Genomic DNA, 25455 nt, shown 5'->3' on the forward strand with positions numbered 1-25455 from the left:
TTGCAGCCTTGGCTTTCCTGGTTTGCTCCCTGCAGGACCGGACCAGTGCAGAATAATCCTCCTTGGAAGTGAATCCCACCCTCCACCCTTTGTAGGCCTTTCTTTTTAGCCTCAGGAGGTCTGCTAGATTCCTGGAGAGCCCAGGGGGCTGCTGTGCCCTCCTGCTGCCTTTCGTCCGAGATGGAATAGAATTAGCTTGTGCGTTGAGGATCGTTCCCTTGAGGAGCAACCACTCTTCTTGAACTCCTCTCTCCCTGGGGTCGTGGTCCCTTAGGGCCTCACTGACAAGCCACCTGAGCTTGTCAAAGTCGGCTTTCCTGAAGTGGAGGACTTCCGTGTTGCTGACTGACTTGCCAGCTTTAAGGGGGATGGTGAAAGTGATCAGCTCGTGGTCGCTGTCACCCAGCTTCCTATTGATCACTAGGTCACTGATTAGGTCATCCCAGGTAGCCAGTACCAGGTCATGCAGCATTTTATCTCTCGTTGGCCCATAGACTTCTTGAGTCAGGTAGAGGTCATCTATGCATGAGAGAAAGCTTTGCGACCGCTCGGATTTTGCCGAGTGATCCTCCTGCTTATTCCCCAAGCTCCTGGCATTTGTGTACAGGCAGGCAAATGTCCCCTTGGGGGCTCTTGCCTTGCCCACAGATTGTACCAGGGCTGGGGCAGGGGTGGGCTCCCTTAAGTGCCTTGGCCTGCTGGCTTTGCAAGGGTTGCTCAGCGGGCCAGCAGTGGCAGTAGTCCCCCCCCATCTCCCAGTGGGCTTAGTTTAAAGCCCGGTGGAGCAGGTCAGCCAGTCTGACTGAGAAGAGCCTCCTCCTCAAGGGAGAGAGGTGGAGACGATCTCTCCCCAGCAGCTCGCTGCCTCTCTTGCCAAAGAGTGCGCTGTGGTCATGGAACCCAAAGCCTTCCCAATGACACCAGCACCGCAGTCTTTTGGTTGACTACGTGGATCCTCCTCTCCCTCCTCAGCCCATACCCCGAGACTGGGAGGATCATCGAGAACACCACCTGTGCCCCCAGACCCTTTAGCCCCGCTCCCAAATCCCTGTAGCGCCTCATGACCCAGCTGGGAGCACTCCGAGCCATGTCATTGGTGCCCACATGAATAAGGAGCATAGGATGGTCTGTGGGCTGGAGGAGCTTAGGGAATCTTCTCCGCAATCACCCAGATGTGGGCCCCCGGGAAGGAGCAGACTTCCTGGGCTAAGGGGTCAGGGTGGCAGATTACCCCCTCAGCCCCCCTCAGGATGAAGTCTCCCACAACAAATGCTGTACATTTTGTCTTGGGGAGAGCAGGGGTGGTAGCTGCAGGTAAGCCTGTGTTGTTGCCTGCGGGAGCTGGCAACTCAGCAGGCTCTGCTGGAGCTTTGGTGCATGCCCCTGGCTGGACAGAGTGGGAGGTCCCGGAGTCCTTTGTCCTGGAGGGAGACTGTGGTCTACCCTCCGCCTCCTGGGGATGAAGGGCCTGGCAGTAGGAGTCAATCTCCTGCTCGCAGTCCCTGATGGCGCGCAGTCTCTGGACTGTGGCCTGGAGCTCCTCCAGCTGGCGTGCCAGAGACCCCAGCAGGGAGCAGACCCCGCAAGGGGAGGTGGCCATGCTCCCAGGCCCCAGAGCCTGAAAAAGCGACAAGCAGCCCCCACAACCGAGAGCCAGGGGCTCCATTTGCGTGGAGCCTGAAACCATGGGCTCTGTCTGGGCGGCCGTGTTTGAGGTGCTGCGGGGGCGGGAGGGCCACAGAGCCTGAGTGGACCCTTGGGGTGCAGCACGTGCCCATCAGCATCATGCCGCTGGTAGGCTGGCTACAGCTGGGACTGTCTACCCTGGGGGGCTCACAGGCAGGGCCTCAACCCTCCCATATGCCCTCCCGTGCTAACTCACGCGCTGGCAGACGAGCACACCTGTTTGCGCAGCCTGTTCGTGTGGCTCCCTATGGGGCTGGGCCAAGTAGGGGCCGGGGTGGGGCGGGGCAAGAGCCGGCCCGGCTCCACTCAGCCACCTCCTCCCACTCACTCACGGGTTAACCCCCTCCCACCACAGGCCCTGCTTACCTCTGGCTGTGCTGGGGGTCGGCAGGGGGCTCCGCGGCTGCTGGGGAGTCGGCAGGGGGCTTTCACCCATGCGTCTGTCACCACTCTGGAGCCTAACTGGGGCTTTTTTGCTGTTGGTGGGCCCTTTTAAACCTGTTGGCGGGCCCTTTTATTAGACCAACTGAAATAGTTGAAGAAAAATTTTTAAGCAAGCTTTCGGGTTCAAAAACCCTTTGTCAGGCCAAGGAAGTTTCATCAACTGCTGAAACTTCCTTAGCTCAACGAAGGGTTTTTGAACCTGAAAGCTTGCTTAAAAATTGTTCTTCAGCTATTTCAGTTGGTCTAATAAAAGATATCAGATTCACCCAAAGAACCTTGCCTGCCTATGTCCTTAGACCAACCTGGCTACAACTTACACCCCTGTACCAAATAGAAAGAGCTATGAAGACACTGCTTTTAGAAAAAAAATTCAGCCTCAGTTTGGGGGATTATCTTGCTCTGGTCCAGGCATTACCATGGAAACTGACAAAAAATGCATCCAACCATTGATAGAAATATCATAAGTTCAGTTTTTATTTTCACTGCATTATTTCAACTCGTTTAATCTGTTCTTCTCCCTGGTGCTTCAAAGTACCCAGCACCTCTCAGAGATTTCAAATTGTTTCTTAATAATTTCAGGCGGTGTATGTGTGTGAGGGGGTTAACTTTCAACTTTTAAATTAAAGTTAGTACTATCTTTGTTCCCCTTTCTTGGTTTAGGTACTTGCAAGCTGATACTACTTCAAGCTAGGTTCATATACTCAACTTTTATCTAGATTTTGGGAAAACTTAGTTAAAATAAACTGAAGGATGGTCAAAGTGGTGTTTCCAGAAATTTTGGAGGATGAACAGCTTTCCAAGGATCACCTGAAAATACTCATATTTGAAATTATTTGTAGGGTGACTAGGCGTTACTCCTATTGCACTCTGTTTACGGCTACACATGTATGGGTCAGTCTGTCAGGAAAAAGGAATGACAGCTTGCAGTGGCTGAGTAATCCCCCAGGGTTTTCCTGGGAAGAAGCAAAATGGTGGGTAGTGGGGGTGGATCCTCCTCCTGGTTCCCCCAACTTGCTGGGGCATCTTGCTGGGCTCTAGCCCAGATCTCCCAGACAGCAGCAAGCTGTGGGGGGTGGGAAATTCCACCCCCACTCCCCACCTCCTACGCAGGGAGCCAGGGACACCCTCCCTGTTCTTCTCCCTCTCCTGTGTGTGCTGCTGCTTGGGTCTGGGCAAGATATCCTGAGTTCCCTTTGCTTGTGCAGAGAAGGTGACGGGATGGGGTAGGACAGGGATTTTCCCTATGCTTGTTGCTGTTTTGGGAAACCCAGGCTCTGTTGTAGCTGGGCAGGGTGTCTCTGGCTTCCTGTAATTGTTCAGGGCTGGATAGCCCACGCCCACCCTGCTTGCTGCTGCCTGAGATGCTCCGGCTGGCAGGGGGGGGAGAAGCATTGCTTTTTACACTAGAAGTTTTAAGTCATTTTGAATATTGAAAATGTAGATGCCTCATAAAGATTTGTACCTGATTATAGAGTATCTATTTATTTACATTTACAGTTATTTCCCTGGTCAACTCAATTGGCAAATGTTAACTCTTTAGTTACAACATGGCCAAAGCTTTTAGAGAGCTCTATACAAAGATATCTTCATTACGTTTCCAAGACGGACTTCATTTGAAGAAGGCTTCTCAAAAAACATGAATTCATGAAGTCACTTGAAAATGCTAAAAGAGATATAACCATGATTGGGACTATCAGCTCTCTAAAAAAAATGTCATAAGAGTATGAATTTTTTTTTTTTTTTTTAAATAGGTGGAAATCTTAAGCCTTCTAGCATTCAGGCTGGTGACAGACTTGATAACCAGTGGTTGCACTACGATGGTCAAAATCTACCAAAGACTAAACAAGCTTGGGAATCGTGCTGCTTTGTGGAGAAAACACACTGGGGGTATTATACCTGGCCTCAGTGAGTATTAAATGACATGCTCCAGGGGCAAAATGCTACAAGAAAAACCATGTTTCTGACTAATGTGGTTGGCATTAAAATGGACACTAAATTATTGTTTTAATGTTATTACTTTTTATTGAACATGAACAATTTTTAAAATATGTTTGCCTTTTTATTTGTGCTGCTGGTACTTTATGCACTTCTTGTTTGGGCCATGAAAATAAATTCAGTTTTTCTATTGAGTGCAAATTATTACAAATTCTTTCATTTTGATTATTTTTGTGTGTTGTAGACTTTGCATGGGATTATTTTATTTGGCTATTTAACTATTTTCATTAGAATTATATGCACAGTTCATACATTTTGCAGAAATCTTACAATAGCAGTGCTGGATTGAGTTTGTTCCAATAATGCCTTTTTAAGGCTAGATATAAGTATTTATGATACAAATTTTAAATATAATGTAGATAAATAGATAATGTATGCATTTTTTTGCCTTTTATCTTGAAAAATGTTAATGCATGTTTTCTCTAATTCCTAGAAACATGTTAGTTTATGCTCCTGCTGATCAACAGCCAAAGCTTGGGCGAGGGAGAGAGGAGTTGTTAGAGGTAAGCCACCATGTTGTGAATATTGATTGTTCTGGTTCAAAACTAGCACAGATTCTTACCTGACTTCTAAGGTCTTGGGTACATGCATTTCAAGTGCTGTGAATCCTGTACCATTTCACATTTGGCACCACGTGGCAGATGCAGTACAGTATGTATATTTGAAATACTTATGATATTTTAAGTTGTGTTACTGAAGGTATTTTTTGACTGGAGGGGTATACTTAAATTGGGAATATAGCAATTGATTTCCAGTTTTGGGGAAGCATGGGCACTTGATAAAGCAGCTGTGTAAAAGATGGCATAGTTATTCTTATACAATTGAGAGCCAGAGCTTAGTATTCAAAATATTGAAAGCACTGTGGCCATGCCTTAGCAAAGTAGTAAAGATTTTGGCTGACTTGACGTGTTAGCAATCTCACGTGGACTACTCACATAATTAAGCAAATGCCTAACAAAGCAGCTTGCACCTATACAAGAGAGAGTAAAAATAAGAAATAACTGAAAAATTAACCAAAATAAAGCTTAGGAAAACTGCCACAAAAGGGGCTTATGTTTCATTTTAGGTGGGTTCCTTGTTGCTTACCCAAAAAATTCGTGTTTTCTGTTTCTCTAATATATAGCTATGGAACAATAAAGAACTGGACATGATCAGGAGAGTGGTCATAAGGACAGACTTGATTCATTGCAGTCAGTGCAGATTGAAAGGCTTTTCTAGGGGTTGTGTTAGTTGGAGGGAAATGATCCAATATTATGATACACAGAAAAGTTTGCTGGCATTAAGTTGTTGACAAAACTCTTGTTTAGAACAGGGGTGAGGAATTATTTCAGCTGGGGATGCTGCTTAACAACTTTTGGTGAGCTGTTGAAGGCCTCAAAGGTAGCCCCATACCTTGAAAGGTGCCCTGCCCCTGATTGCCATCTTGGGACTGGAAGTCCCACCCTCTAGCCCCTGACCTTTGCTACAGGATGTACTCCTTTTGGGAAGGGATTTTGCCATGTTAGAACCAGAAAAAGCCAAATCGTATACTAAAAATCCAACATCCGCTATTAACGTATATTAGTTTTAGTTCAAAAAATATTTTTGTTGTGATTTATATGTGTTTGCATAATGTATAGGGGGGCTATTTTATAATAGCTCAAGAATAAGACTTTATTTTGTATTTTGTTTGTGGGGTGTGGTTGGGGGGCGGGGTTTGTGAGGGTATTTGGGCCCCCTTCCATGGCGCACAGCCCCTGCCTCTGGTGGCAGCAGCAGGCAGCAGATGCTCAGGGCGCTTATGGCCCACAGCAGGCAGAGGCCTCCCAGTGGTGCGTTCCTCCAACTGAGTCCCAGGATTTGCAGGTAGTGGCACAGAGCTGGGCCGGCCTGCTGGCTCATGCCTTCAAACCAGACCAGCACATCAGACTCCCAGTGGTGCAGGTGGGAAGTCATGTGCCATCAGGCTGGGCCAGGCCAGCTGTGTGCCTCTACATGGGGCTCCCAGCACTCCAGCAGGGAGCCGCGTGTGGAGGCACAGAGCCAGCCCAGCCCAATGGTGCACAGCTCCTCTCTACAGTGCCAGGAGCCCTGTATAGAGGCATGAAGCCAGCCTGGCCCAGCTGCAGTATTGGGAGCCACACATGCTGACACAGAGCCAGCCTGGCCGGCTTGGTGGCATGCAGCTCCTAGAAGGAGTGCTGGGACTTGCGTGTGGTGGCATGGAACCTGCCTGGCCTGATGGCATGCAACTCCCTGGGGTTCCCAGTCCATGTGTCATTGGTTTGAGCTGGCTGCATGCCATCAAGTGTGACTCCTGGGAGCTGTGGACCATTGGGCTGGCTGGGCTGGCTCAGTCACAGCATGTATGGCTTCTGGTTCTCGAGCCAGGAGCACGCTGGGCTGGCTTTGTGCTTCCATGTGGGGCTCCTGGCACTGCAGACAGGAGCTCCCCTCCCTGCTCACCGGCTGTCCAGTCACATACCATCACACTCTGCACTTCCACATGGTGCTCCCAGCTGGAGTGTCGGGAGCTGCACAGAGGTGGAGGCACAGAGCCTGCCTGATCCAATGGCATGTGACCTCTGAAAGCCTGCACCTCCCACCAGCTTTCAGTGGGGCAGCCGTGTGCTGGTAATAGTTTTTTGGAGGGGCCCTTCAGGCAGGATAGGATGGACTGGATCCAGCCTGCAGGCTGTATTTTGCCCGCTTCAGTTTTGAATGATTGAAAATGAATAGCCCGTACATGATTGAGTTCCTGCTTGATTGAAGTAGTAATGAAATAAAAAATAAGACTTTGACTAAATAAGGTGGGTGCTAGCATGGTGGTTCCAAGCACCTTACAAATAGACTAAACTCTCACTGGTTTTTCTTTTACAGGCAGAGCAAGCTATATATGATCACTTTTCTGATCCGAAATTTGTTGAGCAGTTAATAAAGTTCCTATCTTTAGAAGACCGAAAAGGAAAAGACAAATTTAATCCTCGCAGATTTTGCCTCTTCAAGGTATTGAGACTTCTATGCGTTATGCGTAACTTGCTTTCTTTGTGCAGATAAAATGATCAAATAAACGTGAAAAACATGCACAGAGATCCATCCCATCGCTGTTAATATTGTTGGAAGCTTTGCAATAATTGCCACTTTGATTAGCCTCACTAGGTAGGGTATGTAGAATGCCTTGCTGAGATTATGAAAGACTTGGGTGTATTTTCATTTAAATATAGGAGAAGCAACAAATTAATTTTACTGCAGGTTGAGATTTGAATTTTTTTTTAACTGCCTAAAAGTAATAACACATTGGAAGTGTAACACACTGAGTGTGTCCACATGTGTGGCAGATTGCGCAGTCATTTAGTACTTGCTTAAACAAATACTAAATGACTGTGTAGTTATTGGCATTACTGTGCCGTCCCATAATTGCATGGGTATTTTTAGATGCTACTGTGAGTTGCACACGTTCTTGGTGACTTTCTAATGCATCTGCATGTATTATCATCTTACTGTACTGTTTCTACACTCGTGTATCAGCTGTAGTAGTAGATGGAGCAATTTTTTTCAAAAGAATTCAGGATAGTAAATAAGAAATAAAATATTCCAAAGAGATGATGCCTTAGCAGTTCAGTAGAAGGTAACCATACAGGCTGTTGTTTTTATGGACCTGGGTATTTCATATCAACTGTATGTAACGTTAAGTTAAAATTTAAAATAATGCTTAAAAACTTGTAAGTGGTCTAGAATAATTTCAAAATGATAAATGATTTAAATTTGTATTTTGTAACCAAACTTAACAGGGCCTATTCAGAAACTTTGACGATGCCTTCTTGCCAGTTTTAAAGCCCCATTTGGAACGGCTAGTAGCAGACTGTCATGAAAGTACCCAGCGATGTGTAGCTGAAATCATAGCTGGCTTGATAAGGGGCTCTAAACACTGGACATTTGAAAAGGTAGGAGTGGGGGGGGGGTGTGTGTGTGTGTGTGTGTGTGTGTGTGTGTTTGAACGCTTCAATATTCTGAAGGGTTGTTTTTTTGTTGTTGTTTTTTTAAAGGAATAAATTCTTGTTGGTTTGTTGGCAGGCAAGGTTCTTCAGGTAGACAGTTAGTTAACCTTTCCTTGCATGTTAATGTGTGGGCTGAAGAATTGCCTGCAGCTTAGATTGGTGGTGCTCAATGTTTCGGGCCTGTGGGCAAGAAGAATAGCGCAGGACCCATCCGCAGGCTGGATTGGGCCCTGTGTGGCTTTTGCCAGTCCTGCATACCTAGATTGGGTCTTGGTGCCCCACACAGGGCTTTGTGCTGGGATTAGGCCCTATGCCACTTGTATTTGGCCCCATGCACCAGGATTGAGCCATGATGCCCTGTGCCACCCCTGCACAGCCCCATGTGCTGGGATTGGCCCCACCCATTCCCACATGCCAGGATTGGGCCTTACGCTGCCCTGCATGTCAGATCTAGTGGACAGAGCCCTGGTGTCTGGGCTGTGGGGCTGTTGATGGGTCTGGGAATTTGGCAGCAGGTAAGTGGCAACCTCTCCCCCGCTGCCAAACTTTCAGACTTGTGGGGAGCCCTCTGAGCTGGATGACATGGCCCTGGGGGCAAGAAGCCCCTCAGAGTTGAGCACTGACTTCTAGGTGCCTTGGTCTATTTTTGCAATTGTCAGTAAATGAAAGAATCATTTAATGGAAGCCATTAATACCTACTATCAAAACATTACCCCAGTCTCACTTCTTGCTTCACAATAGAGTTATAAAATATTGCCAATCTGAAAAAAATGAGACTGCTGGGAGCAGTGCAGAGGCATGTGGGATAGGGCACACAGGCAGCAGAAACTGGTGGACCAGTCCATGGTGGAGGAAGAGGGAAGTGGGTTGATGAGAAATGGGAGAAGCATTACAGGCCCCTGATGTAGTGGGAAGAAGGTTGAGGAGTTCATACACCATCTCAAGCATGGAGTTGAGGCACAGGGGATCCTTATGAGAGAAGGAGGTGGAAAGTGGAAACACATAATACATAATGCTGCTGTGATGGTAGAGGGAAAACAAGGAACCTGGCATGCAGGAAAAAGGGGCAGTTGAGCCCACTACATAGGAGAGAGAGGGCTTTCAGGGGGGTCCTCAAATACAAAGGGATGGAAAGACAACGCATAAACTTGTGGGGAGCTGGAGAATGGAAGGAGTCTCTGGTGTTTGTAAGGAGCTTAGCCTACAGAAGCAAGTGATAAACTGTGCAACTCCTATGGTGCTTCAAAACGCCTGTAAACAAAGCAGAAAGAGATATTACCAGTCTCTTTCATGGCAATATTTTTAGGACTGGAATGTTGACCTTCTGCAAGAAGCTCGCTGTGCTTTTTGTGAGGGTGGAAGAAAGGTGGGGGGAAGGTTCGAGTGTTAGAGGAGTTAAATAGGAACCCAAAATGGAAAAACTTCATCTTCTTGCCTTCTATTCATCAGGTGGAGAAACTTTGGATGCTTCTTTGTCCATTGCTTCGAACAGCTTTATCTAACATCACAGTGGAAACGTATAATGATTGGGGCACATGCATAGCAACTTCCTGTGTAAGTATTCCATATTTAACTTTGTTTGGGTTATTTTTGTAAGATTGAACAGATAACAGTAAAGTTTTGCCTAATATGTAAATAAATTTTTCATGGAGAAAAAATGTTTAAATTTATGTGTTAAGATGGAATTTAGAGTACTAAATACTACTAAACATATGTATTGTACACTAGTCCTTGAATTACTACAGAAAATGATCAGCTGCTTTTGTTTCTGGAAATATAAGTTTTCATCTGCTTCCAAGGAGTTTTTAGGGGGCTATGGGTGTCTTTTTATTAAAGCTAGTGTTAATATTTATGTATTTACTATAATGTTTTATAATTAGTACAGGCAACCCCGCTTAACACTGTTTTGCTTAGCACTATTTTGCTATAGCGCTTATTTAAAATTCATACCCGATTCTACTGAGCGCTCAGCCAGTTTCGTTATAACACTCAGTGGAATTGTTCAGTTTTGGTGGGCAGTGAGGTTGAGAGACGTGGCAGTGATGACAAAGTGGCGAGTAGCAGCAAGTTGGGTGGGCGGGCTTGAGTGCGGGGCCCACGCTGGTGCCCTGAGGTCAGGGCCGGCAGAGGCCCAGGGCAGGGCAGGGTGAGTTATATTTATTTACATTAATTTATATGGGAAATTGGGTTTCACTTAGCGTGGATTTGCTTAACGCTCGTTTTTTCTGGAACCAATTAAGAGCACTAAACAGGGGTTACCAGTACTAAACTCTTTTATATCCTTTTTGAACTTGGATGATAGACCTGTCCTCATTTGCTAAAATATAAAGTATAGAGCTTTCTCATATGCTTGGCAAAAATAATTTAGGAAAACTCAGATTAAATACTTTAAGGAACCCTGTTAATTTCTTGGCTACAGTAAGATTCCTGTACGCTAGATGGATATACCTTTCGTAAGTTGGTTGCTTTATTTAATTGTCACAAATTGAAGTTCTTTACATGTTTTCTTTTACCCATAGTGTGCCAGATTTTTAAGTAATGGCAATGATTTGGCATGAATGAGTAAAATATCGTGATTTATGTCTTGTGCTGATTCTGTTTTCCTCAGATTACTTTGGGAAAAGTAAAACATTTATTTCTTTTGCATAGTAGAACATTCTTAGGACTTAAAGATATTCAATACAAATATCTTTCTTCTGTATGGTTAGAACTGGAATTTTGCTGAATTCCAATCACTGATGTGTATATAAATTTCCCCTCTTCTCTCCCGCAGGAAAGCAGAGATCCTCGGAAATTGCACTTTTTATTTGAACTCTTGTTGGAGTCTCCCTTAAGTGGTGAAGGAGGATCATTTGTAGATGCATGGTAAGAATTTAACTTTGTTTTTTTTAGTATATATCAGTAAATTCTCCCTCTTCCTCTCTCTATAGAGATGTATCAAGTTCACTTCAAGCAATTTTTCCTTCTGCCTGGAGGAAAGGCACACCTATTTGTATACCCCACGTAAACCCTTTTGCAATTGCAGCTTTTGTGCCTTTCCCCTACAGCCGTTAGACCTGTGTGCATAGGCAAAGGCATTGTGTAAAGTGCATCACTTTAATGCCATTCTAACAGGATTTAGTAACTATTGTGGAAATGCAGTGTTGATATAGCAGTTATATTGTTTTATTTTGTGATTACACCCAGCATTTGGAATAAGATTTGGGCATAGAAAAAGAATTTGACACTTACATGTTGTAGTTAATGTTACAGTATTGATGTTCTGATTTCTAGCCGGCTGTACGTATTGCAAGGTGGCCTTGCACAGCAAGAATGGCGAGTTCCAGAACTGTTGCACAGATTGCTTAAGTACTTGGAACCTAAACTCACACAGGTCTACAAAAATGTCAGAGAGAGAATAGGAAGGTCAGTGGTCTCTTCTGTAGTTCGTTTTGTTCCATGTGTACATATATGGATCATTATTTTTCAATAATAGGATATACTCTGGGGTGTCATTGATCTTTGTGTACCTGAACACTGCTCAGCAAATTGGGTGTACTACTGAGGCTGTTAGGTGCCACAATAATGCCCTTAAATTGCAGTGTAAGTGCTGATGTCAAACTTTGGGTCATTTCTTCATTCGCGTTCTTTATGTTGAAAATTTTTAACCTCTGGAAATTGCATGTATCCAGTGCTTAATGTGGAATAAATGTAATGGGTAATATTTTTTTAAAACATTTTGGTGACTCTAAAATCCTACATGTAGGGATTCACAGTGGAAATGCACTGCATAGCAGCTCCTTTAATCATGTTCCTTTTGCCAAGCACCTGCCCTCCCCTGCTGATTGGTGGAGGGGCTCTGGTGGCCTTGCCACTTGCTGCTGATTGGTTGGGAGGCAAAACTGCAGTTTTAAATATGTCATGGTTTTTTACTTCTGCTGTCAATTTATCTGAGGGGCCCCAGCAGCACCACCACCACTTGTTGCTGATTGACTGGGACATGGAAACTGCAGCTTTTTCTTTCCGGCCAAGTGACAGTGGGGCTGTAAGGCACCCTTAGCCAGTCAGCTGTGAGGAGGGTGGCAGCAAAAAGAGCAAGGTTAAAAGAGCCACTGTACAGTGTACTTCTGCTGCAGTTTAGGTAGGTTCCCTAAGTCTTGAAAACTCCAGCCAACAGCAGTACAAATTATGGATAATGGCTTTTGTGTGTGCAGGAGTTAAGTCTACCAGAAGCATTTAGCTGTAACAAATACTACGTGATCTACAGTTTGTCATCTTGAAGAAAGAGTTCTAGGCAGACAGTTGACCCCTTTTGTGAATGCTTTTTTTCATAGATTTCATAGACATTAGGGCCTGAAGGGACCTCGAAAGATAGAGTCCAGCCTCCTGCCCCAGGGGCAGGAAGTTGGTTGGGGTCATAGGATCCCAGCAAGGTTGCCTCTTAAATGAATCCAGAGGTGGTGCGAGCACCACCTCTGGCAGCAGTCTGTTCCAGACCTTGGGGGCTTGGACTGTAAAGAAATTCTTCCTTATGTCCAGCCTGAGATGGTCTTTGAGAAGTTTGTGACCGTGAGTGTAATGGTAATTGTAAATAAAATATTTCTAGATATTAAATTGCAATATGTTATCAAGCTACCTTACCCTCCAAATACCTATTATTAGAAATCACTAAAGATGCCTGATCTAAATTATTAGAAATAGCAGCAATAGCTTATTTTTCTCTTGCTTTCTTAAATTACAAAGTGAAAGGCATAGCAGATCATATGTTCTCAACTCCTAGTTTCTCTTCTGTCTAACATTGAAATGTTTATATATAGTGATGCAGCTCAGTGTACTAAAGTATTTTGTCTTGGTGTGCTGTAGCATTTTGTTATGACTTGATTCCAGGCAGGCATCTGAGTCAGAATGCCATTTCAGTCTTTCAGGTAGCAATTGTTTTCAAAAGGTTTACCTGGGGACAGGAGTTAATCTACTTTAGAGGAAATATTCAGTTTCAATTAGTAAAGTGAAGCAAACAGTAGTCACTGAACAATTCTTGTTATTTAAGTTGTGCAGTGAAATTAATATATTAAACTCTTGAACTATTTATTTTTAGTGTTTTGACCTACATATTCATGATAGATGTTTCTTTGCCAAATACTGCTCCAACAAAGTCCCCTCGTATCCATGAATTCACTACACGAATACTTGAAAAACTGAAACCCCTTATGGAAGTGGATGAAGAAATTCAGAACCATGTGATGGAAGAGAATGGAGTTGGTGAACAAGATGAGCGAACTCAGGGCATTAAACTCTTGAAAACCAGTGAGTTGCTGAATTTCACTTGTCAGAACATGTTACGCTGCCATAATACTCTGCAACTAAACACCATAAATATTTATAATCTAGAATTTTGCTTTATGCCAACGAGGTTTCGGTGTATCCCTTATATTTTGGGCTGTGTCAGCTGATGTTGATAGCCAAGAGTACTCTGATTTACATTACTGTTCCCTTATTAGCAATGTTACTGAGAGTTGCTTGTAAATTCTAATGCCAAGAATACGGGGTTCAGCTTGCTACTAGCACAACCCCAGTGATTTAAATGGATGTCTTTTGGGTTTTACTATTAGTTAATCTGACTTGACTTGTTTTGTTTTTGATCTTTTTATTCTATTTAACATTTCTCTTTTACACACAGTCCTGAAGTGGTTGATGGCAAGTGCAGGTCGGTCCTTCTCCACAGCTGTCACAGAGCAACTCCAGCTTTTACCGTTGTTTTTCAAGGTAATTTGTTTTCATTTTTAATACTGAATTGTTCATGTTTGAAAGAGTGTTTGAGAAAAAAACTAAGACATTGTAATTAAAATAGAAAGCTGCTTAAATATAGCACACTTGGTCCTTGCTTACTTGCCCAATTCATTTATTTATTCAATTTGTACCAACAAAAGCTTGTGTGTGAAACTGATAGCCTTGCGCTTAAGAAGCTGGAACCACTATTTTTAGTTGTCTTCTGGAAATAACTAATAGATGCATATCCTGTATCCCTAACACGTTATGCATACAGAAGGAAGTGTTATTACCCCATGAGTAATTACCTTTATCAAATGTAGAAATATCTACATGCCATTTATGATGCAGCAGTTCATATTAAAATGTTATTGTCTATGTGTATCTTATCATTGGGCACCCAATAAAACTCATTATAATGATGTCTGTATTAAGCAGGTGAGTTTTGTATCCATTTACAAAGTTGCTGTGACACATAAGTACTCCTCATTTGTAAACGTTTTACGTTTACTGAACTTTAAACCAGCTAAGTGTTTCTCAGTACACGGATTTTAAAATACAGAAGTGCTGAAATATCATAAATGTGCATGTTCTGAAATGACTAGCCTAGTTGTTTAATCTTTACTAGTGAAAGTTATTTAAACAAATGCAGAAGTTTTGTTTTTTCTTGCATAACATATTGCTGTTATAAGGAAATTTTTCTTCAGCAACAGTTATTTCCTGAGTGTTCTGTTTGATCTTACCTTACAGATTGCCCCAGTAGAAAATGATAATAGCTATGATGAACTCAAGAGAGATGCTAAGATGTGTTTATCACTAATGTCTCAGGGGTTGTTGTATCCTCAACAAGTGCCTTTGGTACTTCAGGTGCTAAAACAAGTGAGTCTGGTCTAAGTTATTAAAATGAAAGTTTAAGACTATGAAATGTGCTAAGCTTTTTCTTATCTATCATCTAACTATCACATTGACTGCTAAGGCAAGTGCAAAAATCTTCTGCCATTTCAGAACTATCTTCTGCCTTTTTTTTTTTTTTGGTCTATAGCAACACTGTTGCCAATGTAGCTGCTTTTATCATTTATATCTATGTTGGAGTAGCAAATTTAACCAACATAAGTGATTAGATAACTGCTGGTTGCAATTGTAATTTGCTGAAAACCATGCAAAAAGGCAGCACTGAGGAGAATTGTCTGTTTCTGCTGGAGGTTCTGTAATGGATTCTATTAGTATTTGGTCATCAAAATGGAAATTGGCACAGAATTAACTAGCAACATTAATTAAAGTCATTAAAATGTTTTGCTGAATAGAAATGTTTACTAATAGCAAGGCACTGAAAATTTTCATAAAGGGCTTCGTTCTGATTTGATCTTTCTACTAATATGCCCATTGTTTTAAAGTATAATTAAACTGAAAAATAACTCAAATATTCATTTTTACTACAAATACAAACCTTATAAAAGGAAAAACAAAATCTGATTCGAGTTTTAATATTCTTTTAAACATTTGGCCCCCACAAGATTTTTTTTGCTGGGGGAAGAGGTATTTTCATTTCTTAAAATTAAGTTATAGATCAGTGATTCTCAACCAGGGTTATTTGAGATCTTTTCAAGGGTGTGGGGTGTCTCACCATTAGGTATGCAAACATGATTCACAAGGTAAACCCAGGTTTCAAGTAAGATTTCATAGTATTAAAACTGTTCTAGTAATTCTTTGCAACAGAAGAAATATTTAGTTTCCTGTCAGTCAAAAAAATAAGTGAAAAATTAAGAGCTGGCATTTTCAGAGGGATGCTTTGAGTGTAATGAGAGGTACCTTGAGTTTTAAAGGTTGAGAACTACTGGTTCAGTAGATTCAGTAGTGAGTCAGTTTCAAATAAAATTATCACTTCAGAGAGATCCTTAACTTGAAATTCATTTCAAAAGTAAATCAAAATGTATTGTCAAAATGCAGCACACTACAATAGGTTCTGCTGCTTTTTGGGTCAGGTGAGGGGTTACAGTATTTTTCTGTTTTAAAAAACATGCCTTGCAGAAGACTCACACAAATGGAAAAAAAAATTGACTCTATAGGGAGATGGAGAAACTGACTACATTTAGCGTAGTCAACACACAGTAGGAACTGAGGAATCTCTTGGAAAAAATATCCATTGTGGACACCTTTTTTCATAGTTTAGACTTCTGGAGCCCTACACATAGGATAAAATGGTGACTTTTAGCATAATTTTTTCCAAAGTCCACTATATGCAAAAGATTTCAATGTGCAACTGAGAAGATCCAACATTTTGGCTTATTCATAAAAGGCAAATGACTGAGACTGAATAAACCAGAAGTCATGTCCTGTTTAAATGCTTTAGAGTTGAACCTAAAATTACAAGTTAAAAAAAAGCTCAGTAGAATAAAATATTTCATTGCTAATTTGCTATAGCAACAACCAAATATATAACTTGATTTTGAAACGAACCAACAGTTTACTTAGATACCCTTATTTTTAATTCTAACTACTTTGTTCTCTCTCTTTGCAGACAGCAAAAAGCAATTCTTGGCATGCTAGATACACAGTACTAACCTACCTCCAGACCATGGTATTTTATAATCTGTTTATCTTCCTCAACAATGAAGAAGCTGTCAGTGACATCAGATGGTTGGTAATAAAGCTACTGGAAGACGAACAGCTTGAGGCAAGTATAGTAATTTAACTGTCAGTGAAGGGCAATGAATACAAAAAGAAAAAGTGGAAGGTAGTATTTCCATGTTTCTTTAGCATAGGTGATGCGTAGGGAGGTTTTGGGGGGGCATGTGCTCCCCACCCCAAGATTGGCTGGCGCTTGCTGACAAGTGGGGGCGCAGAGAGAAGTGCCAGCTGGTGCTCCCCTTGAGATGGGCACCGTCCCGGGAGTGGGAGTGCTTAGCGCCAGTGGCCCTTCTGGTTTTACTGCTGACATACCCGGTTTTGCTGCTGGCACTTCTGGGGTCAGCAGTTGGCTGCTGGGGACACCCCTCCATCCCTCTTCCAGTTGGCGGTTGGCTCAGGAGGCACCAGTCGCCCATGTTTAAGATGCCTAGTTTCTTACCTTACTTCGTATAACCTTGTACAAAGCATAGCAGATGACCTGTAATTAACGCTAATACAGAAAGATCTTTAGTGTTTTGCAGTATATTCTAGCTGTATTATATGTGGCTAAATACAGATCATCTTCAATATGCACGTGCACACACCTAGCTATATATTTTAGTTATGTATACCTCTTCACCTTTTATATAAGCTGTGTAAAATTGTACAGAAATACGCTTTTGATAAGAAAATAAATATTCTAGAACATGTTTTATTTGCAGTAATATAAAAGCAAAATTCTCACAGTGTCTTCTGTGCTCTCAGATTTCAGCAGTAGGAAGTATAATATCACTAGAGTATAAAGGATAGCATGGAAATTCATTAGAAAAACTCAACCTGCAGATTAAAATAAATTTCTACCATCACTGCTGACTTGTTTAAAAAAAAAAAAGTTTGTACTCAGCAGACCTGCTTTGTTTGCAATTAGTCATTTTAGCATATTGTTGTGACAGGTTTTTTGGTGGGGTTTTTCTTTTTTAATTTCATTTTGTTCATGTAGGCAGTATTGGGTTTACAGCACCATGAGCAAGTGAACTGGACTTACTATCTTTATCAGACATGGGAATATATATAAAGTTCCTACTGTGGAACCAAATTGTGTCTATTGCAGACTTGCAAAAGTATGTGAAGACAATATGGTTCAACATCTCTTGCAGAATCTTTTATTGTGTGCTACTGAAGCTGTTCCTTGGGCAGCTAAGAGGGCAAGATATTTATGGGGTCAAACTGAACAAGCAAGAAGGATTCTGACTGTCTCAAAGAAGGGCACTCATTTGACAGGGAGGAGTCTTGGGTTTTGGTCTCTGATATTGGGACTAGTAACTGATTTCAATAGAAGTAGCCCTGGAAGCAGGAACTGTAACACAGGGCTCCCCGCTCCCATGGGAGGGCTTTTCTTACTGAGCTTACAGAATTGTTTGCTTGCTAATCTGGCTCTCTGAACTGCATTCTTGGCCACCCAGTTGGACAGCTTCACTTGGAAGGGTAGAGAATCTTAATCCATAGCATGGTGATTAGGATGCTGTCTTAGGAAGTGGAAGGTGTGCATTTATATTCCCTGACGTAGTAGGGTTTGAAATCTAGATCTCTGACCTCCTGGGCAAGTGTGCTAACCATTGTGCTGTTGTACAAAACATGGACACCACCACTGGCTGTGAGTAGCAGTAAGCATGGAGGGTACAAGTGTTTTTTGCTGAATTCACTGCTGCTGTTGATGCATCCTGTCTGGAAGCTGCATTCTAAGATAACGGAGATGCTCATGTGCAGCCCTGAGTTGTGTTCTAAGCTCCGAAGAGGAGAGGGCATTCAGATATTCTTATGTCTAGCATTTCCTCTTGGCTAGCTGTAGGCCTAGCCAAGTACTTAGTGCCTAGGCACTCTGGATTGCTTATGGGAAGTTTTTCCATCCACTGTAGAGGAACTGTAGGTGCCAAACTTTAGAATTTGCCTTATAGGATAAGCTGCATAAATTTTAGGCAGTGTCATTGTTGATGTCTGTGAAGACCATTTGGATCTGGCTCTTCAGCCTTGTTTGTCAGATTGAGGCCTCTGGTGATGGAGTGAGGGGAGGCCAGGCCGGGCCAGGGGAGGGTCGGAGCCCAGGCAACTCATCAGGGAGGATGGGGGGACTCCTGCTGCTGCACGTATCTTTCCCCGCCCCCCCGGGATCTGTGCATGGCGTGAGGTCACTTTGCACCCCAAGCTGCAGTGGGGCTTGGGGCACAAAACCCAGTGTTCAGCAGCAGCTGCCTCACTCCACACAAATCAGGGGGATGTGTGTCCCCCAGGCCTCCACTAGGGTGCACGCAGCAGCAGGAGCCTCTCACGCTCCAAGACAAGTCACCAAGGCTCTGACCCTCCCCTGGCCCATCTGGGGCACCACTTACCCCATGGCAGGGGGTGCGGCTCAGCCCAGCCACATGCATCCCACTACTCATACATCCCGCTGCTCCTCATGTGCATCCCACCGCACCCGATTGTGGAGCCCCTGACAGTCTCTCTTAGTCTGAGGGGTTCTCCAGTTGACCAGTTGATCACAATCAACTGGTTGGTGACGCCTGCTGTAGTGCCAACTCCAGTTTTCAGCAGAGCTGCTGCATACCTGTCACACATTGTAGTGTTAAAGCAGAATAAGCCAGTGAGCCTGTTTAACGTTACCCTTTCCAGTTGGAGCATTCAGAACAACTAGATAGGATTTTTGTAAATAGTTTGTTCATTTTTAATAAGTTCACATGCGCAAATATTGGGTAAAAGGTATGTCCTTGTATTGCTTAGATATAAATCAGACAAGGCTTGTTTATGGAATAAGTGCTTATGATCTTGTTACCATAGAAACTTTGCTTTACTGTGACCATCCCTTTTTATAGGGATTGGCAAATTCCAATCTGTTCAGCATTTACCACAGAATTGTTTTCATTATGCTCTGTTTTTAAGGTGAAGTTTATGATTTCAGTATAAAATCTAATTTTGAATGGCTTATAACTTTCTTTTGACCTGAAACTTAACATATGGGTTCTCAGTTTTTCAAGCATTTTTTGCCAGTAAGATGTTAAAATTGATGGCTCACTTTTTTTCTTTAAATCTTAACTCTTCAAATTTTGGTGGGATCTCAGGATTTACCATTTAGTTCAATGTTATCTCGCATCTTTCTTAGTCATTTGAAGGGAAAAAAAACACCACATAAAATCATTGTTGATACAATTTTCAGGCGGTACAAAATTAATAAATGACAGACTTTCTAGTTACATAGTTAATCTGGATCACTTGGTGGCTTGGATACAATAAAACACCAATTTTAATGCATTGTGGAAGGTGCTGACTGGAAGGGAGTTTTAATGATCGCGAGCTGGCTTATGTGTGAAAGAACAATTGTGATCCTGAGGTATACGGACAAGAGAAACAGAGTGAAGGCAAGGGAAGTGATTGCCTCTGCAAACCATACTGGGGAGTACTGTGTCTGGTTCAAGGCTGTCTTCTAAAATGATTGGTGGGGGGATTGAGTTTTTAATTAGTGATTGGATCAGTCTAGAATATTTGTAGAGCAAGGGTATCAGATGCTTCAGGATTCTTTAACTGAGAGGACATTTGTCCAGTGACTAAAAGCTGAAGCTAGAGATATCAAATTGAAAATAAGGCACAGATTTTTCTAAGTGAAGGCAGCAAACCACTGGAACATCTTGTATAGAAGTAACACATTCTTTATTCCTTGAAGTGTTCGAATTGGTTGGCTATCTAAATTCTATGCACTAGTCCAAACTACAAGTTATCTAGTTGGATGCAGGAATTAGTGCTTGATGTTCTGCAGTCTGTTATACAGCTCCATTTTGATATTAAAATCTAACAAGTGAAACCACCCACACAGATCCACCCAAGGGTCCCTTAAAATGTTTACTTTCTCAACAGCAAAATATCTGACGTTTAAAATGAGATTGACAGGGGTGGGCAATTATTTCAGGTGGAGGGCCGATTACTGAGTTTTGGCAAGCCATCGAGGGCCGCATGACAGATATCCGGGGCAGATGAATATTAATTTTTAAATTTTTAATTTCTAAATTTTTAGGGGCCTCGTGGGTCAGATAAAATGGCCTGGCAGGCTGCATGCTGCCTGCAGGCCGCATTTTGCCCACCCCTGTGTTAAGTGAACCAGACTGTCAATTTATATAAGCTACCTTAGGCCAGCTTCGACTGGGGCTTTTCTCCTCTTCTCATCTGTTTTAGGAAGTTCTCCAGAGAACAGCTGCTTTCTTTTTCTTTTTATGCTTTATATGCAGCAAAAAATCTCTCTCAATTTACTCTATATCACAGCTAAATGTCCTAGCTAGAATCTGTTTTATATTTCACTATAGTCTTCCTTTTAAGAATCTTAAGCCCACACTTACAAAGGTATTTAGGCAACTGACTTGCTGACTTCTTATGCAGCGTACTGTTTTGAGATGACTTGATCCCACCTTTTCCTTTGTAGGATTTGTCTTCATTTTGCTTGCTTACTCCCTTTTGTTTTAGTATTGGTGTGTCACTAAAGACTAACTAAAAGGAAACTAATCATTAACTAAAAGGAAGCTACTGACAGCAGTTGGATTTCCGCTATATAAATGGATATGAGAAAATCCAGTGTAAATGAAAAACATTTCAAAGAACACTTCTGCTCTTTGGATTTTACATCATCATATGAGTCTGTAGATTTTTAAATCTAAGTTGTTAGTGAGCTGTGATACAGCTATGTGAGAGCTATAAGTATGTACAATTTTAAGTAGGAGTGCACAGATAACTGGGCTGAGACTGATAGCTGCTGTGCAGCCTGGCAACATGGAGACCAGCATCTAGCTGGTAAGTTTGGGGGGAAAGGACATGGGGGGGGAGCAGATTGAGGCCCCCATAGTAAGGGAGGGAGTGGGGCAGGGGCAGGCACTGCCCTGCTGGGCAGGGCACAGGGTGATGCCAACAGCTCATCTAGGGGGGGCAGCTCCTGCCTCTGCATGCACCCCTGGGGGATGCATGGAGGGGCATGTGCCACCCCCCCCCCCCAATCCCCTGGATCTGTGCAAAGAGTGAGGGTGGGCTGCCCACTGCATGCTTGTGGCCGGGGCTGCTCCAGCCTCTTCCTGGCAGCTGTGCTCAGGCTCGGTCTAGGTGGGGCAGGTGGCAGCAGCACTGGAAGGGGAGGCTACTGCAAATGTTGTGGTGGCTCTAGGCCCCCTCCCAGCACCACTGCCACCCACCCTGCTCCACCAGCCTGAGTGCAGCTACCAGGTAGAGGGTGGAGCAGCTCTGGACCTGAGTCCACAGCAGGCAGCCCACTCTCCCCACACACATTAGCAGGGGGGCACATGCCCCCGTGCTTTCTCCAGGGTTGCACACCATGGTAGGAGCCATCCTGTGCCCCGCAGATGAGCCATCAGCTCTGTCCTGTGCCCTGGCTGTGCAGCCTCTGCCCCTGCCCTAGCCCCACTCCCTTACTTTGGGGGCCTCAATTTGCTTCTACCCCCCCACTCAATGTTCCTTCCCCCCAACAGATTTGCCATCCAGATGGTGTTCTCCAAGCTGCACTCCTGGTCACATGCATGCTGCAGCTGCGCACATGCATGTGGCATTTATCTGTGACATTATTGGCCACATCAGCCGAGAAAAGCCAATTGCCAGTAATGTCAAATTTCCTTTTATCATTGCCGATGCAGTATGGACCAGTGTATTGGTGCACCTCTAATTTTAAGTGCATTATTTCTAAATGCTCCTTTCAGCAATGTGTTTCTGTTAGTAAGTTTATTCATCTGAGGCTACTGAAAATGGATTTTAATACAGTGAACAGTAAAGTGAATGACTACAGATCCCTTGTGAGTTTGCTCAGTTTACAGCCAAGCTTCCTCCTATTCTGGGACTTGCATTAGCACTTCATGTTTCATTCAATAGCATAGTCCTTATGAAGCTCACCAATTGCTGAAAACCAATACTGGCAGGCTCTCACTTCATACTTTTCTATGCTGTTAATAAAGTTGATCACGTTTGACTAATACACTGTGGAAGTATAAATGGAAGGGAAGAATGTCTCAAGAGTCTACTGTTAACTCACTGTTTAATTATCACAGCACTTGCAGCTATACTTGCTGCTTTGTGGAGGTTCAGAACATTATGTTCAAGGATATAATTTATTGTAATCTTCTGCATTGGATTCAGAGCATTAGTAGGTGTTTGTACTCTAGATAGATGAACGTTCTGTTTACAGTTAAGTGTAACAGTATGTACTTAACCATTAAATATGGCAACTGCTGTTAATATTTTTTTAACAAGTTTAATTCAGATTTTTAAAAGTTTGGAGTTTTTTGTTAGCTAGTATATGTGTGCACCTTTAATAGAAGTGGACTTATTGGTAGGATCACATTTGAGATAAGGCAGAACCTATGGTTCTAGCTCTTTTATGAAATTAATTGATTTTAATGACAGAGTAAGAATGGGGACATGGCTGAGTAAGCATACCTAGTTTTGGAAGCCAACAGTAAATTTGGCTGGAAATACAATTAAAAAAAATTTAATTGAATTAAAAAATAAACTATTGTACTAGGAATGCATGACTTACCAGCTGAAATTGTGATTTGTCTTGTACTTTCGGTAATGAGTGACCAGAGATGGTACAAAGAAATTTTACTGATGATTTGACTAGGGCCCATGGCAGTAAAGTGAATGAGTGCCTCAGCTTTATAGGATCGAGTTGGTAACTACATTCTATTCTTGTCTAATAATATCAGTTTTATTACTTAGATGCCACAGAATTTTTACATTATGAATAGAAAGGAGGCAACTTTAGTCTTTAATTCTCTGTGCAGTAGACAGCTTCACAACATTCACCTAGAGTAATCTGTATTGTGAACGTACATTTTTAAATGTGCACACTAGGAAGATGATGTTGCTGTTGTCAGGTCTTTTATGTTCCACATGGAGTGATTAAAATACGGAAGAGTAGAAGTTGTCTACGTGTTTCCTATGTAAACTAATTTTAATACAGTGATTACATTAATGGATAAAGCAGGTATCTCTGTAATTGTGATATTACTGCAGTAGAAAAGGTATAAATAAGAGGCATTGTAAATTGCTTGAGAGGACATATTTGTTAGCATAGCAGGTCAAAAAATCACATAGCTTACAGTGTAAGTTGCTTAAAGCTGAAGTTAAATAAATGCTGGGAGCAAAGAATGATTAATTTTATATGCCACCCTTTCCAAAAATTTTGGCTACTTGTAGGAAGAGAGCTTTTAACTGCAGGTGTATTGTGGTTATCAATTTTCTTTGTTTGCTTGCTTGTTTGTTTGTAAGTGACCATTTTAATAGTAATGGTGGTATTTAATGGCCTGTGAAGATGAGGGGATAAAATTTGAAACACTTCTCAAACACAGTGACTTAACTGACGGGCTCAAAAGCGCAGCAGTGACATTAAATGGGAATTGATGCATCTGATCTCTTTTATCACAGGTGAGAGAAATGGCTGCTACCACACTGAGTGGTCTGTTACAGTGCAGCTTCCTCACTATGGATGGTCCCATGCAGACTCACTTTGAACAGCTCTGCAAGATGAGGTTACCAAAAAAGAGAAAACGAGACCCTGGCACCGTAGCAGATACCATTCCTTCTGGAGGTAAAAGAGCAGGTTCTACCTTTAAAAAGCTGGCTAGGGAAGATTAAAACGTTCTGTGTTCTTTCACCAGCTGATTATGTGAGCATGCCCCACAGTGCAGGTGTTTGCTTAGAGAGACTTACAGTTAAATGTTTGTAAATGATTTTTGTTTATCAATCTCTGCTTTGCCTGTGCATGACACGGGGAGAAGGAGACCTGCTTGTAAAATCCTGATTTCAAATAGATGTATTGAATAATCTTGCAGCATAAATGATGAATAATAGTTTACTGCTGTAAAGTAGGGAAGGCGGATTTTATAGTGTGCCTTTTCCATTAAAAATAATGAAAGAGCTGGAATTACTGACAGTGAAGTTTGGTCTGCGTCTGCCATGGAAGCGTATCTTAAATGTTAGAAGCATATACTGCCACAGCTCTATTATTGTCTTTCCATTGCAGACCTGGTTAAGCGCCATGCTGGTGTGCTAGGACTTAGTGCATGTATTTTGTCAAGTCCCTATGATGTACCCACCTGGATGCCCCAGCTGTTGATGGACCTCAGTGCTCATCTGAATGATCCTCAGCCTATTGAGGTAAGAACACCTACTCTTAATTCATTCCTTTTCCTCTTTTAATATAGCAAAACTAAAACATGCTGCTTGTCCTCTGATGAAAGACTGTGAAGGAATGCATTCATTACAGAGGGTGGGAGCAAATGCAACACTTCAAGCACTGCAAAGTGCAGCTGCACTTCGAAGCAATTAAAAAATGGAATATTTTAGACACAGACATGTACAGAGCCCTGCCACATACCCCAGATGGAGCACTTCAGTACCACCTTAGCTCTATGCAGTGCCCTGCTATTTGGCAAGGGGGTGTGACGGGTCTGTGGTGACCTGCAGCTCCACTCCCCGCTTCCACCACCACTACCACCATGGCAAGGTTGGGAGTGGAGTAGACTGTCAATGTGGCTCTGCTTCCCTACAGTTCCACTGAATAAGGGGGCATGGAACACATGTCAGTGAGCTCTCTCCTGTTTGCCCTGCCTCTTTCTAAGAGCATTATCCCCGCTGGAACTAGGAGACCAGATGCAGAGAGGTACACAGGGATAGGGACTTGGAGAGTAGGAATGCTGGTTCCAGCAGGAGAGTGGGGGCAGCATGAAGCCTCTAATCTTCTGCTTCCAGGAGGTGGAGTGGGAAGAGGGAGCACTAACTGACAGTGTCCTGCTCTCTCTTCCTAATAATAATATTTGGAACCTCTCCTTATATGATCCATCTCCAGTCTTCCTTGCAAATTATTCATATGGAGAGAGCCAAAATTGTTTTGGGGTTTGGGTTCAGTGACACGTGAGTCCACCACCAGTGCAAATAAAATAGAAATTCAAGAGGAAGAAAGAAA

At 42.8% G+C, this 25455-nt stretch overlaps 1 protein-coding gene across 1 annotated transcript in view; it reads left to right on the forward strand.

Moving 5' to 3' along the window:
* The window catches only part of PSME4 (proteasome activator subunit 4), a 115564-nt gene that overhangs the window by 85947 nt on the left and 4162 nt on the right, over positions 1 to 25455 (forward strand). The window contains exons 33-45 of the mRNA XM_019549302.1: positions 3882 to 4035; positions 4559 to 4628; positions 6985 to 7110; positions 7896 to 8048; positions 9552 to 9656; positions 10876 to 10967; positions 11376 to 11507; positions 13177 to 13385; positions 13759 to 13844; positions 14598 to 14726; positions 16366 to 16521; positions 23916 to 24078; positions 24514 to 24647. Of these exons, the coding sequence (XP_019404847.1) occupies positions 3882 to 4035; positions 4559 to 4628; positions 6985 to 7110; positions 7896 to 8048; positions 9552 to 9656; positions 10876 to 10967; positions 11376 to 11507; positions 13177 to 13385; positions 13759 to 13844; positions 14598 to 14726; positions 16366 to 16521; positions 23916 to 24078; positions 24514 to 24647 (1709 nt within the window). The remainder of the gene's footprint in view (positions 1 to 3881; positions 4036 to 4558; positions 4629 to 6984; positions 7111 to 7895; positions 8049 to 9551; positions 9657 to 10875; positions 10968 to 11375; positions 11508 to 13176; positions 13386 to 13758; positions 13845 to 14597; positions 14727 to 16365; positions 16522 to 23915; positions 24079 to 24513; positions 24648 to 25455) is intronic.

Source organism: Crocodylus porosus, unplaced genomic scaffold (assembly GCF_001723895.1).
Source record: "Crocodylus porosus isolate Cpor-Errol unplaced genomic scaffold, CroPor_comp1, whole genome shotgun sequence".
NCBI lineage: Eukaryota > Metazoa > Chordata > Crocodylia > Crocodylidae > Crocodylus > Crocodylus porosus.